The sequence below is a fragment of the Manihot esculenta genome, chromosome 5, assembly GCF_001659605.2.
Source record: "Manihot esculenta cultivar AM560-2 chromosome 5, M.esculenta_v8, whole genome shotgun sequence".
In the NCBI taxonomy this organism is placed as follows: domain Eukaryota; kingdom Viridiplantae; phylum Streptophyta; class Magnoliopsida; order Malpighiales; family Euphorbiaceae; genus Manihot; species Manihot esculenta.
Window position 1 is genome coordinate 389,634 of NC_035165.2, and position 14,444 is coordinate 404,077.

The 14,444-nt window shown below is 32.2% G+C and overlaps 2 protein-coding genes and 1 long non-coding RNA gene across 5 annotated transcripts in view; 2 read left to right on the forward strand and 1 right to left on the reverse strand.

The window, feature by feature from the left end:
- Window positions 1-2,028: 2,028 nt before the first annotated feature.
- LOC110614990 (DEAD-box ATP-dependent RNA helicase 24) lies at window positions 2,029-6,730 on the forward strand. Of its 3 annotated transcripts, XM_021756690.2 has the most exons (6): window positions 2,030-2,903; window positions 3,427-4,509; window positions 4,585-4,655; window positions 5,459-5,498; window positions 5,826-6,288; window positions 6,385-6,730. In XM_021756690.2, exons 1-6 carry the CDS (start codon window positions 2,303-2,305, stop codon window positions 6,434-6,436), a joined length of 2,310 nt encoding a protein of 769 aa, XP_021612382.1. In that variant the 5' UTR covers window positions 2,030-2,302; the 3' UTR covers window positions 6,437-6,730. The 3 variants fall into 3 exon arrangements, 2 of the variants coding, with proteins under 2 accessions (XP_021612382.1, XP_021612381.1); XM_021756689.2 differs by having other exon boundaries at window positions 3,427-4,655; XR_002487878.2 differs by lacking the exon at window positions 5,459-5,498 and having other exon boundaries at window positions 2,029-2,903; window positions 3,427-4,655.
- A 620-nt stretch (window positions 6,731-7,350) lies between these two features.
- LOC110614458 (beta-carotene isomerase D27, chloroplastic) lies at window positions 7,351-11,997 on the reverse strand. The gene is made up of 6 exons (XM_043956412.1): window positions 11,806-11,997; window positions 8,428-8,527; window positions 8,254-8,345; window positions 8,066-8,146; window positions 7,771-7,839; window positions 7,351-7,637 (listed from the first exon to the last, which is right to left on the reverse strand). Exons 1-6 carry the CDS (start codon window positions 11,995-11,997, stop codon window positions 7,494-7,496), a joined length of 678 nt encoding a protein of 225 aa, XP_043812347.1. The 3' UTR covers window positions 7,351-7,493.
- Window positions 11,998-12,236: 239 nt separating this feature from the next.
- Window positions 12,237-14,444, forward strand: part of LOC122723620 — a 57,372-nt gene continuing 55,164 nt past the window's right edge. Inside the window, exon 1 of the long non-coding RNA XR_006350607.1 lies at window positions 12,237-12,337. This is a non-coding gene — a long non-coding RNA (uncharacterized LOC122723620). The remainder of the gene's footprint in view (window positions 12,338-14,444) is intronic.

The window sequence follows — 14,444 nt, forward strand, 5'->3', positions numbered from 1 at the left end:
ACCGTCTCTCCTCCTCCGTCAGCTCATACAAGAAACAATGAAAAAAAAAATTACACAGAGAGGGTGAAGTTGGTTGCTAACTTTTGCAAAATTGCCCGTGCTTAATTTTTACAATCGTCAGTTTTTTTTTTAGGGCAAACTACAATGATAATGCAAGCAATTTCAATACTCACATTGGACTTCTTAGCTCTGTCGATTGATATAAAAGAGAGCCTAATTCTGGTGCATACAAAAATAAAATTGGTTTGTTGTGGTGGAGTGCGAGATAAGCGAAAAGAATTATGGAAATTGAGAAAGGAAATCGAGAAAAAAGATGAATGTCATAGATGATGTTGGGTATCTAACACTCTCTCATGTACTTCTCAAATAGTGTATTCATCCTAAGTATAAGGCTCTGCAAGCTCAAATATTTAATCAAATGATAGATAACAATTATGAAGGCACTTATAGAAATTGCATCTGAATAAATATGAGAAATTTTAAATTTTATTCTCATAATTTTTAATGTTTATTTCAAAAAAAGAAAAAAACAATCGAGAAGAAATCCTTTGTAGTAGTGAAAATCAAAATATTTTTCTACGATAATGATGATTTCTATTTAACAATCTCTCTAATTGGTTTATAGAAATAATGTTCTCTCAATTTTTGGTTTCTTGTTTTGAGGCTCAGCTTCCTTTGTCATATGTCACTCATTTGATGCCTCATTAGAAGGAAAATAACTATTTGTTCTATCCGAAGTTATGGTTTCTTATTCTTCAATTTCAAATACGTATAAATGCCCCTTTTTAATTAGTTTTGCTTATCAAATTTCTCTTTTATTTAATATGATTTATCTTGTAAAAAAAATTAAATAAATTCTTATAAAGTATCTAAGATTTCAATTTATTTTAAAATGATTTTTTAATTTTCAAATTACGAATATTTTAAGAATTTAATTAAATTAAAACTTTTTTTAAAAAATTTTTATTTAAAATAAAAAAATTTAAAATTTTTTATTATGCATAGAGAGACGAAATCATACAAAATTCAATTGAATTAAATTATTTTTTTTAAAATTTTTTATTATGCATGAAGGTGAAATCATAAATGATTTTATAAAAATTTATTTAAAATTTTTCTTGCAAAATTATTTATACCACCAGAAGTAAAATATTTAAATTCTTTCATTTTAAAGAAAATTATTAGTAAAAAAGAATTTAATTGAATTAAATTATATTTTTGTAAAAATTTTAATTTTAAATAGAAAAATAATAAGATTGCTTTGAGTAAGTATTTATTTGTTTGTGTTTATTCATTGTGTAATAGTGCATATATGAGTAGATTAAAAGCTATAACAGAACCTCTCTATATTTACTTTGGTATTTGAGATATGAGAGGGTGGGGTTTTCTAGCAGGTCATTCATGAAGGCTGTTCTTAGAGACTAACTCTCAATGCCAAGTACAGCCAGCCAAGCCAGCTATACTTATCTTCCTTCCTAATGATGCGATATAAAGGTGTGTTTCTTAGTTGTTAGGTTCTTGTTATTCATGGTTATTGGGGGATCTTCGAGGTTTGACTTTTGAGAAGTTTCTTTGTGGGCTCATCCACTGTGTCTTGTCGACTTATGTTTGTTGGTGAAGATGGGTGAACGGTGAACACATTATTTAGCTGGCTAGGATTCATTTCTCATGCCTTCTCTACTAGATTTTCTCCTCTACTAGATGTATAAGCAGTCCTGATGGTTGCGGATTGGTTCTTCTTTAAGTTTGACTTGAATATAGGTCCATTGTATTAAGATTGGACTTATTTTTTTAGGGTTAAACCCATTATTTAATCTTATCTAATTTCTGCTGAAGGGCTTTTTTTTAAATCAATGAATTATAACTCTCGAAAAGGGGGAAAAACTAATAAGAAAACTGTATCGGCCAAAGTTGAATAAGGGTGAAAATTTTTTCACCTCCTCTGGAAGGGCAGATTGGGCATTCAGCCATTTTGTAATCCGCACATACCATATTCGATTTATTTGGGTTAAGGCCCACTTGGATAAGCCCATTGTAAGGTCGGGCAACTGGAAATGCAGTGCGCTATCATTCACCTCTTCCGTCTCCGTCGTGACTCGTGAACAACCAGCGCGCTACCCTTCCATAATAGCATTCAAGTTCTGAATCTGACTCCAAGTTCTGAAAATTCCAATTTCCATACCAAAACCAAAGTTCTCAGTTCTCAATTAGGGTTTATACATCGATTTAGTTCTCTTCTACGATTGTTAATCTAGGGTTTTCTGCACTCTTCACTTGAACAATCTTGTCGGGACTGGGAAGCATGTCAAAGCGGAAATTCGGATTCGAAGGGTTTGGGATAAACCGCCAAGCAACCTACAACTTCGACAGATCCCAAGCTCCGCAGCGGCTATATGTTCCTCCTTCCTCGCGCCATGGCCACGACAACTATGAAGACACAGACCTCGACAACATCGATTACGCTGAAAATGACAATTCGAAGGACACTTCAGCTGATGATAACAAAGACAACGGAGCTGGAGATGACGAAATTGACCCTCTGGACGCGTTCATGCAGGGGATACACGAGGAGATGAAGGCGGCCCCGCCTCCACAGCCGAAAGAGAAGTTGGAGAGGTATAGGGATGACGAAGATGATGATCCCATGGAGAGCTTCTTGAAGGCGAAGAAGGATATAGGCTTGACGTTAGCGGCAGATGCGCTACACGCAGGTTATAATTCGGATGAGGAGGTTTACGCAGTGGCGAAAGCAGTGGATGCGGGGATGTTGGAGTATGATTCGGATGATAATCCAGTGGTGGTCGATAAAAAGAAGATAGAGCCGATTCCAGCTCTGGATCATAGCTCGATTGATTATGAATCTTTTAGTAAGGATTTTTATGAGGAGAAACCATCAATATCAGGTAAAATTTTAATGAAATAAGTTGTAATTTTATGGTTGCTGCAATATTGATGATTGGATACTAGATGATAAAGGTTAGGAAGAGAATGTTACTTTCAATTGTGGTCTGGAATTGCTTCTTTTATCACATGTGCTTTTAGTTTTATGGTGGCTTGTTATTTACATCTATTATAATTGAATTTCTCTTACTTTTAGGGGTTAAATTAGTAGACCGTAACATGAAAATTTCAGCTGGAAAAATGTACGAGTCTCCTTTGAATGCTACTGGACTTTGTCTATAAATCATCTTGATCATATTATATCCTTGGATGATTGGGGAAATATTGTTTCCCTTCGGGCTCTCCTCCATTAGTTGATTGCTACAATGCTACTTGAATTCGAAGATGTTGCCCTTGTTATTCACGGCATCATAATTCTTAATTTTATTGGTTAATAATTTCATAAATAGAAATGTGTTATTTGTTTTATTGAGCAATTTATTTTTTTAACTAATTAAATTTTGAAATTGATGTTCAAATTTCCAGAGATGAGTGAGGAGGATGTTGCAGAATACCGCAAGAGTTTGGCTATCCATGTTTCAGGTTTTGATGTACCCAGGCCAATCAAGTCATTTGAAGACTGTAGTTTTTCATCACAACTTATGAATGCTATAGCAAAACAAGCTTATGAAAAGCCTACAGCCATTCAGTGCCAAGCATTGCCTATTGTGCTCTCTGGGAGAGATATAATTGGTATAGCAAAAACTGGTTCTGGTAAGACTGCTGCTTTCGTGCTTCCCATGATTGTACATATTGTGGATCAACCTGAACTTCAGAAAGAAGAGGGTCCAATTGGGGTGATTTGTGCACCCACTAGAGAATTAGCTCACCAAATATATTTGGAAGCCAAGAAATTTGCTAAATCACATGGGATACGTGTCTCTGCTGTCTATGGTGGGATGTCAAAGCTTGATCAGTTCAAAGAACTCAAAGCAGGATGTGAAATTGTTGTTGCAACTCCGGGAAGATTAATAGACATGTTAAAGATGAAGGCACTGAATATGTTGAAGGCAACTTACTTGGTACTTGACGAGGCTGATAGAATGTTTGACCTGGGATTTGAGCCGCAAATAAGGTCCATTGTTGGTCAGATTAGGCCAGACCGCCAGACCTTACTCTTTTCAGCTACAATGCCCCGGAAAGTTGAAAAGTTAGCTAGGGAGGTTCTCACTGATCCTATAAGAGTGACGGTGGGGGAGGTGGGAATGGCCAATGAAGATATTACTCAGGTTGTTCAAGTTCTTCCTTCTGATGCAGAGAAGATGCCTTGGCTTCTTGAAAAATTGCCTGGGATGATTGATGATGGTGATGTTCTAGTTTTTGGTTCTAAAAAAGCTACCGTGGATGAAATTGAATCACAATTGGCTCAGAAGGGGTTTAAAGTTGCAGCTCTTCACGGTGACAAAGACCAGGCCTCTCGGATGGAGATTTTGCAAAAATTTAAATCTAGCATCTATCATGTTCTTATTGCAACGGATGTTGCTGCTCGTGGACTTGACATCAAGTCAATCAAGTCAGTGGTGAACTTTGATATTGCTAGAGACATGGACATGCATGTGCATCGTATTGGTAGGACTGGTCGTGCTGGTGACAAAGATGGAATTGCATACACTCTTATAACTCAGAAAGAATCACATTTTGCAGGTGAATTGGTTAACAGTTTGATTGCTGCTGGTCAGAATGTGTCCATGGAACTTATGGATCTTGCTATGAAGGTAATTTTGCATAATATTTCTTTGAATTGGCCCACTAAATTTTAAGGATGTGTTTGCTTAAATCAAATGATTATGATTTTTGACACATTAATATATCAATACATGCATTTGTGCTTAATAAATTCTAAATGTGCCTACATTTAAATCAAATAGTTATAATTTTTTTTGGTACACCAATATATATATATATATATATATATGTGGATTGTCCCCACTGAGTTCTTTTGTGGATAAACCACTGCCCATGCATAATATTATTTATTTGAGTGAGTGTAACAGTAACCATTGATTTCATGTAACAGTCAACTAGGTATTTATGAGATGTTGAGGATCATAGTTCCTTCCATTCAGACAATCATTCTTTTTCCTGCAAATGAGATAGTAGACAAATATTTTTAGACATTGAGGATGACAGGAGTAACTTGCTAATTAACAAGGTCTGTTCACAACCTTCACAAGATATAAGAATAAGTTATCCCTAAAATATGGCATGTCTTTTTAGGGTAGTGGACATATCTGAGTGAACAACTGCTCTAGCATAGAAAAGCCATCATTGGGAATGTTCTTGGTAGATGATGCTTCAGGCACCATTGATTTTAAGGTGTTCTCTGTTGTGTCGTTACCTTAATTTTAATATTGTATTGCTTTTATACTCTTGTTTCTTGGTGTGCATTTGTATCATTATCAATGTTTAATGACAAAAGTTTTCATTGGCATCATGTCGTGCTTTTCCTCTGTTACGACAGTTTTTTTCCATAGCATACCTAAGATTATTGAGTGACATTTGCCATGTAAATCAATAGGATGGAAGATTCAGGTCCAAACGTGATGCAAGAAAAGGAGGTATGCTTTTTCCTATTTTGCATTTGACAGTTTCAGTGTTAGCAATATATGGTGTAATTCTAATTGCTTGCTTGTAATAAGATTCTTGGTGAGGTTGAGGTTTAGCACATCTTGTAATCATCTCATTTTGAAAATATATTATCAAGGGATTTTTATTGGTTTTGCGAAAAATGTGTCCTGAAGCTTGTCTTGCAATTTGCAATTGAGGTTCTGTCATGGGATAGAAAGTGCTTAAACACAGAATATATAACATGTAATTTAAACTTTTATTTTAAGCTAACTCTTTCTGGATTTATTAAACCTCCCATGAACTAATTACATGTGCAGGTGGGAAAAAGGGTAGAGGGAGGAGTGGAAGTGGTAGAGGCGTGCGTGGAGTGGATTATGGTCTTGGCATTGGCTATAATCCGGAAACCAATAGTACTCCATCTCATGCAGCTCCAAGTGGATCTGCTGCAGTTAGTTCATTGAGGACAGGGATGGTAGGTCAATTCAAGAGTAATTTTGTTGCTGCTTCATCAAACTCTCAAAGTTCTAGTGCCAACAAGGGACGAGCATTACCTGGATTTATCTCTGGTGGTTCAATTGGTGGAGACATAAATAGAACTCGGACAACCACCTCATTACCTGGTTTTGTCTCTGGTGGTTCAATTAGTGGAGATGCAAATAGAACTGGGACAACCACCTCACTACCCGGTTTTGTCTCTGGTGGTTCAATTACTGGAGATGTAAATAGAACTCAGACAATTGGTCAGAATACTGGAGGAAATCATAGTCGGCACATGGAAAGGTTATGCTTCTCAGTTCAACTGTCATTTCCTTTTCCTTTTTATTTAATTTCAATCTCGATGCTGACTAAGTTTATTTGTTCCTTCTGGTTTTGCAGTTCCAAGGATAGGGGTAGAGGAAGGCAGAGGCCATCTGGTTGGGATCATTGATGCAGCTCTCACATGGATGAGAACTTCTTTATTCTAGGATGACACTTGAAATCTCTGTATGACTATTATCCTGAGTGAGTCTCTTCATTGTCATGCTTATCTACTAATTGTGTATGGTTTCATATTTTAGTTCATATTAATCAGCATGCTTTCCTTCTTCTGGCCATGGTTCATAGCAGGAAATTAGATTTTTGGTTATATAATTTCATAGAAAGCTAACATTCCATTTGTCTGTAGGTGGATGTCTTGTAAATTTTCTAACATAATTCTTTAGTTCAATTTTTTTTTCTGTTCTGATGAGTGGTGGGGTTTCTTTTTCTTTATAATGGCCTCTTGATAAACTATGGATTTCTTCCTATTCTCTTGATTTTAATAGTACGGTGTCTGTGTATCCTTGCCCAGTTACTACGAACACCACATTTCTTTCTCATGACCCAAAAAAATTCCATTTAGAGGAGGGTGAATTGTTGTTTGGTCAGCCAGATCAACGAACTGCAAGATATGTGTGTGTATGGATATATATATATGTGCGTGTGTATGTCATAAGCAGCACGCTTTTCTCCCATATGGACATGGTCACTTTTACGTGTTCTGTTCACGTGCGGTCAAGCAAAGGGGTAAATCCGAAGGAACATAATTAGCTTTTTGTTGCTTGTAATTAGAGCCGGAGGCTCTGGTTCCAGAGTCATGGCGCCTTTATGCCAAGGGCTCTTGATTGCTGAATGGGTCTTGGTGCCATGGTTCTTCATCAGTTAGTATTTCCCTCAGCTTTCAGTTCCAATTCAACAAATATTTTTGAGTCCTTTCTAATCTTCAACTTTCTGGCATTGGAGTGCATGGGTGCTCCCTCTCTGCTTGTGCTATAGCAAATAACATCTGATCACTTATTGGCTGTTCCTTGTATAAACTCAATAGAGGGTGGAAATGACAGATTAGTTATATTATTGTAGATGCATTTCTGTAATGTGCTGTATGCAACCTGAACCAAGTAGATGTAATTATCAAGAGATATTTAATGAGTTATTGATTAATTATCAAGTAACTTTTTTTTTTCTAATTATGCCTTTGGGCACTGCCCTACATCTGTGCTTTGAGTTTGAGCAACTTGCCGCCTTCGAGATGCAATCGGACAAACTTCAAGGCAAGGCTCCTTGAGCGTGATATCATCTTCAGGTTGTGGAGGAAGAACCCCAAATTTAAACTGCCACGTAAGGTCAGAAAAAAATAAGTGGTGATTTGGCATCTTCACTTTCTGCCTATATAAGCGAACCTTTTTTCCTATTAACAAACAGAATAGGATCAGTGTTTTAAAGGAAATATGGTGGATTAGGTACCTGACAACTATAATCTGTGAAGTTTGGCTCCATCAGTAAGGGCACTCCCATGTAATCCTTGAAGAAAGTCTAGGCAATCAAATTGTAGAAAGTAACGAAATCTGTTAAATGCAATGTTACACACACACACACAAAAAAAAAAGAACAAAGAAAAAAATTTTCTATCCAGCAGTAAACTTGGCAACAGATGGATACAAACTGTTTTGAGGATAAAAGAAAAAAGGAAAAAGAAAGAAAAAATAAACCTTGGCAGCAGGAACTCGTTAAGAACTCATCAAACATGATGTATGCTTACTTGTGTTGGAAGTTTACATGTATTAACACATATGCCTACGCATTTGCTTTCTTCTAAATACTTGCATCTCTCTACAAAAACCTTCACAAATGACCAATAAATCAACCAAAATTTAGTTTTGATAAATCAGGAATTGAAAGACATTATCGATATTTCCATTATATCAGAAGGAAAAATTGGATAATTACTCCACTTTCACACGAGGTTCCATCAGGAAGATCGACAGAGTTCACCGTGCATATGCCCATGAGCCATTGACAAGTGAGTGCAGTCACTCTCGCTGTAGAGCAATGAACTTACTAGAACACAGTAATTGCCATGATAAAAAGCACACCTCTAATTTAAAAACCAGAATCACTCACCAATCATCAGGGCACCTACTTTCCCGCCTCCTAAAGGAGAGATGAACAATTTATACAGATCTAACAGAAATGGAGGAAACAGCGACCTTAATATTCGAACCTGCTCTAGGCAAAAACATGGGCAGTCTCACTCGTACGCATAAGAGCAATTCAAGTGAGCTCGCTAAGAATGTTAAATTTAACCTTTATTTGTTAGCCTAAAATAAATTATATATGAAAATTTTATATGAAAGACATTTTTCAAAATAATAAATTGTTTCCTAATGTTTAGTTGCAATAAAAAAACAAAGATATTAATAAATTTATGTATAAAATTTAATATTATTAATAAGATTCTCAAAATAATGCTTAATTTTTTTATTCGATTATGAAAATATTTTTTAGTCATCAATTTTTTGAAGGGTTACAAACCATGAAAATAATTTCTAATAAATGGAGTCTTAGAAAGAGTGTTGGGTAATTAAAAATATTAACCGATTTTGCATAGGGTGGTTTTTTGTGAATGTCCTTTCATTATTATTTTAGAGAGATGAACAATGAAATTCATTTTATATGATTTGTTAAATCACATCATTGTTTATGCTTTAAAAATAAATAATTAAATTAAATTTAAAATATATAGTTATATTACACATTTTATTGATGTTTGTAAATGTTTCTCTCATAAATTCAGTTTTAAATGTATTTATTAAAAACCATTTTAGTTTTAAAAGTTGACTCATCAAAATTCGGTTTGGATAGATTAGTGGTGCACAAGTTGAATCAAAATGGGAAAATTAAAAGGAGAAATTTTTAAGTGAATTAGATTTATTATGAAGTTAATAGATATTAAAGGCACTTCGAGATTTAGCCCGGTAGAAAGTGCATTCTAGTAGATTTGAGAGGTCTAAGGTTCTACTCCCCAACCCCCTATTTCAAAAAAAAAAAATAGATATTAAAGTGAATTTTATTTATTATTTTATAATATAATTTATTATTTATAATTTTAAAAATTTATTAATCTATAATAAATTGGATCCAAATATATACTTCCCATCAAATGTACTTAAAAATAACTCAATTTATTGATTTATTGGTTTATAAAAAATATTTTCGTCAATTTTATAGTAAACAATATTTTATTAATAATAATATTAGTCAATATACTAATATGTAGAATGCTTTCGGGTGAGTATTTATTAAATTTTAAAAATTAAACTCTATCTTATTTTATTTTGTCAATTTTATAACAAACAACATTAAAAAAAGTACGAGATAAATTTAAATATTGTATCATAAAAAGCTACTACTCAATTTAAATAAATAATGTAATGCATGGTGGTCAATTTAAGGTCAACGTGAAAGATGAAATTAGAGATTTAAGCCCATATTCTAAAATTCTTAAATATTGATTTCAATTCAACGATTTCAAGTGACATACAGCAAATTTTAATTTGATTTAAAGAAAAATAAAATAACTTAATTAAATTGATGTTGATTTTATTTTAATTTTGCTTCAAAACCTAACAGATTACTATTTAAATTCAAAATAAAAACCGAACCATGACTCAATTGGGAATGCAATTCCTTTTGTTTGCTCCCCATTTTCTAATTTTTAAATGTGAGTCCATACTGATAATTCTCATTTTTCAATAAAAGTTTAGGATGCAAATTAGATACTTTGAATGTAGCCTCACTTATTAAGGACGGATGATTATTCATCTAACTCATTTTAGGATGAGGTTAGGAAAAATCATATAAGCATATGGATAAGAATTGATGATAAGAGTCTTTTTCTGTAATATTAACCGTTTTATTAAACTATTAACTGATTATTCACCTTATTTAGTTGGGAATAGCAGTTGTGTTAGTGATTAGTTGAATATAAAAGATAATTTTTTATAATTTATTTTTTTAATCACTAAATCAAAATATTAAGCATTAAGAAAAAATTATTACTTAATTTTTATAAAAAAATTTAATTTTAAAAAATATATTAAAATATTTTAAATATTTTAAAACATTTATTAGTAAATGATTAGGTTAATTTTATTCATTAAATATTTTACTATTTAATTTTTATAATTTTAAAAATTTATTAATTAATATTTTAGATATTTAAAAAGTTTATTAATTAATTTTTTATATTCATAACATTTTAAATTCTTTTAAAATATTTAACCTTAAAATTAATAAAAAATAATAATTATTTTTTAAAAAAATATTAAAAATATTTTAATATATTTTTTAAAATTAAAAAATTAATTAGTTTTCTTATACCATATACACTAAAAAATATTTTTTTCCTTACTAAGATGGAAGTAGCGGGAAGAAACCATTGTGATCGACATCTTTTATTCTAGAAATGATATTAAAATTTCAATAATGATTTCTGAGTTGTTCCTGCACATGCATTTGCTCATACATATGGCACAATTAAGTTCTATAGTCGTAAACAAACTTTATTGGAGTTCTCCACATTAGCTGAGAAAAATTATTTAGGGATTGGCAGATCTCAATGCACCCCTCTCGCTACTAGTGAATATCCCCGAAATCAAGAAATTAAAAATATTACCATATGCTGCATTATCATTTTTTTCTAATTTGCTCCATCTTTTTTGCAAATATTAATATTAAAAACTCATAAATAATTAATTACCATAACTTCAAATTTTTCCAAGCAAACTTGACTATATATATAATTACTTTCCTTTTTACTAAATTCAAATTTAGAATAAATATTTCATATCTCTGAACATCCCCGAAACCAAGAAATTAAAAATATTACCATGTGCTGCATTGCCATTTTTTTCCAATTAGCTCCTTTTTTTTTTGCAAATATTAATATTAAAACCCCATAAATAATTAATTACCATAACTTCAAATCTTTCCAAGCAAACTTGACTATATATATATAATTACTTTCCTTCTTAGTAAATCCAAATTTAGAATAAATATTTCATATCTCTGAATATCCCCGAAACCAAGGAATTAAAAATATTACCATGTACTGCATTGTCATTTTTTCCCAATTGGCTGACATCTTTTTTGCAAATATTAATATTAAAAACTCATAAATAATTAATTACCATAACTTCAAATTTTTCCAAGCAAATTTGACTTTATGTATAATTACTTTCCTTCTTACTAAATTCAAATTTAAAATAAATATTGAGAATATCTAATATTTTTAAAGACCTCCGAAGATTTAAACCAATGATGAATCAAGCATTTGATCAGAAACTCCATTGTTAAAGTTATAGAATCCCTTTCTTTAATAGCACCAAAGGCCCAGTCCAGTCCTACTTTGTAACCCTAACTAGTCTCATGTCTCTTCCATTCTCTCTCTCTCTATATAATGTGGCTAGAGTGGCTGAGATAACCAAGTAGGGCTCACACCTCCCTAAGACGGCCGGCGGAGCCACCTTCACCAAGGCACTTCTCCTGCTCATCTTTCAAAGATATCAATGCAATTCTCTTAGAAGAACAAAATGGATCCAAATCCCAACCCCAAACCCCCAGAAGACCCTCCATTTTCCACCGTGTCCGGATCGCCTTTCCACTCCACCGCAACCACTCTAAAACATTCATAATTTCACCCTGGTTAGGAGGTGGTGAAATTATGAATGTTTTAGAGTGGTTGCGGTGGTGGCAGTGGAGTGGGGAGGCGCGGTGGAAAATGGAGGGTCTTCTGGGGGTTTGGGGTTGGGATTTGGATCCATTTTGTTCTTCTAAGAGAATGACATTGATATCTTTGAAAGATGAGCAGGAGAAGTACCTTGGTGAAGGTGGCTCCGGCAGCCGTCAGCCACTCTACTACGTCCAAAAAAGTTAGGTTACCTGCAGTTTTCTTAGGAGGGAAGTATGTTGGTGGGGCCGAGGAGATCAAGGAGATGAATGAGAGTGGTGAGTTGAGTAAGCTGATTGGTGGGTTACCAATAGCGTCTGTGATGTTTGTGGAGGGCTGAGATATGTTCTTTGTGCACAGTGCAATGGCAGCCATAAGATCTACTCTGAGAAGCATGGGTTTAGGACCTGCACATCGTGCAATGTAAACGGTCTGATTAAGTGCGGCCTATGTTATCCCGTGCAATGTAAACGGTCTGATTAAATGCGGCCTATGTTATCCCGTGAAGCGGCGACGTTTGTCAACTTAGCTCTCTATCCACAATAGGAAATATAGAAATAAAATAATATTAAAATGGAAGTAGCAGCTGTTTTTTGTTTTGCTTATTTTCTCTTTTAGAAAAAAATGGAATAATGGAAAGTGGGGATCTTCCTATTTGGGTTCTTTTATTTGATGGGATTTGTTTGATTAGATGTTTATAGACTTTTTTTTTGCCACAGATATTTATATACTTAGGAGCAAGTGTTTGATGATTTATGAATTATTTGTGAAACTTGTAAATCTTTACTTGTTGATTTTTGTTTATTATTTTTCTAACAAGTCCCTGTGATACTATTTTTTCTTTTTTTTTCTCTTTTTCTTTGTTTTTTGCAAACATAAGCTATTTCTAATTTCTATTACATAAAAGGGAAATGCAGTATTTCAGTTGTACACCATACCTATTGAAGAATATTCAACATAAAAAAATAAATCATGGATAGCTACTATAATATGCTTTAGAAAACATCATTGAGAAAATTATTAACTTAAATACATATTAGTCAAATTTATAAAAAAAAATTAATTTAAAATTAAATTTAACATGCTTTATTATAAAAATTTGAATAAGTAAATAATTTTAATTTTTTTTTTTAGAATGGGGATTAGAAATTGAGAGACTAGAATATGAGAGTTCTATCAAATTTACTTAAATGCACTTACCATATTAAATCTGTGAGTCCAATTTTAAATTCTATATATATATATAAACATATCTTAAACGATCATTTTTTTTATTATTCCGATCTTTGACGGGATGAGCCGCTTACTGTTGACTGTCAAATTAATAGGGACAACTATATTTTCTTATTTATCGATAGTTAATTGACGCATATCGTTTCTCATAGAGAAGAGAAAATAAAAAGTTAGGTTTAAAAAAGAGGAAAAGGCGAGAGTACCGAGTTACAAAAGGAGTACAGAGGAAAACTTACATTATTATATATATTATAAAAACGTGTAGAAGCATATAAGAAAATCATTATATGAATTGTTAATCTGAGAAAAAAAGTCGTTAATTAATAAAAATATTTCGTGGTCGCTCGTTAAAATTTTAATTAAAAAATAATAACGCTCAGAGAGAATATTTTTATTTTTAATATTTTTAATTTGAAAAATATTTTAAATATTCATAAACATTATGATGTTTATTTTCTTGCTCTAAAAAATAGAGCAATATTATATCAATAACAATCTTTTGTCTCCTAAAGCATTAGACCCACATTGTTTTCTATCATTATCTTTTTGGAAACTATAGTCCATTTCCCTTTTTTTAATTTCTTAATATTTATAAAATATTAGCAATCTATACATGCATTCCACCAAACATAATTACCACAAAAAGTTTAAGAATAATCAAAATTTTAATTATATAGTATATTAGCACCAAAAACTATTAAAAAGATTAGAAAATTTAAGATATTTAACTCAATTGAATTCATCTTCTAGTTGTTAGAGATCTCCATTGAACTCTTATTGAAATTAATTATTATTTAATTTAATGGTATCATATGATTGATAAATATTTAAAATATAACATAATAATCACTCAAAATAAATTATAAATTGTCACAATAAATTAGAGTTACATGATACACTCCTATAAAGATCTTATCCATAATAAAAAAAAAAAGACCAAACCACTCTAATAGTTGTATTATCAAGACTCGCGCTCTACTGAACAAATCAAGTTTTTATGAAAAATTATTGATCGCGGATATAATCCAATAGATTCAAATTAAGATTTTTTATCAATTAGTCAATATCAGTCAGGTTCATAAGAAATTTGATAATTAATAAAAGTTGATGTGTGCACAAATTAAGATACACATTCTTACACATCTATAACTAATTTATTATATTCGGTTATTTTATC

Excerpts from the sequence above, each read along its gene's own strand:
- LOC110614990 (XM_021756689.2), top strand. The coding sequence starts at position 2,303 with ATGTCAAAGCGGAAATTCGGATTCGAAGGGTTTGGGATAAACCGCCAA. Across the intron at positions 2,904-3,426 it reads GGAGAAACCATCAATATCAG|AGATGAGTGAGGAGGATGTT; the intron begins GTAAAATTTTAA and ends TCAAATTTCCAG. Across the intron at positions 4,656-5,458 it reads TTATGGATCTTGCTATGAAG|GATGGAAGATTCAGGTCCAA; the intron begins GTAATTTTGCAT and ends GTAAATCAATAG.
- LOC110614458 (XM_043956412.1), bottom strand. The coding sequence starts at position 11,997 with ATGAATGTTTTAGAGTGGTTGCGGTGGAGTGGAAAGGCGATCCGGACA. Across the intron at positions 8,147-8,253 it reads GAACCTCGTGTGAAAGTGGA|GTTTTTGTAGAGAGATGCAA; the intron begins GTAATTATCCAA and ends TCATTTGTGAAG. Across the intron at positions 7,638-7,770 it reads TCACAGATTATAGTTGTCAG|TTTAAATTTGGGGTTCTTCC; the intron begins GTACCTAATCCA and ends CTTACGTGGCAG.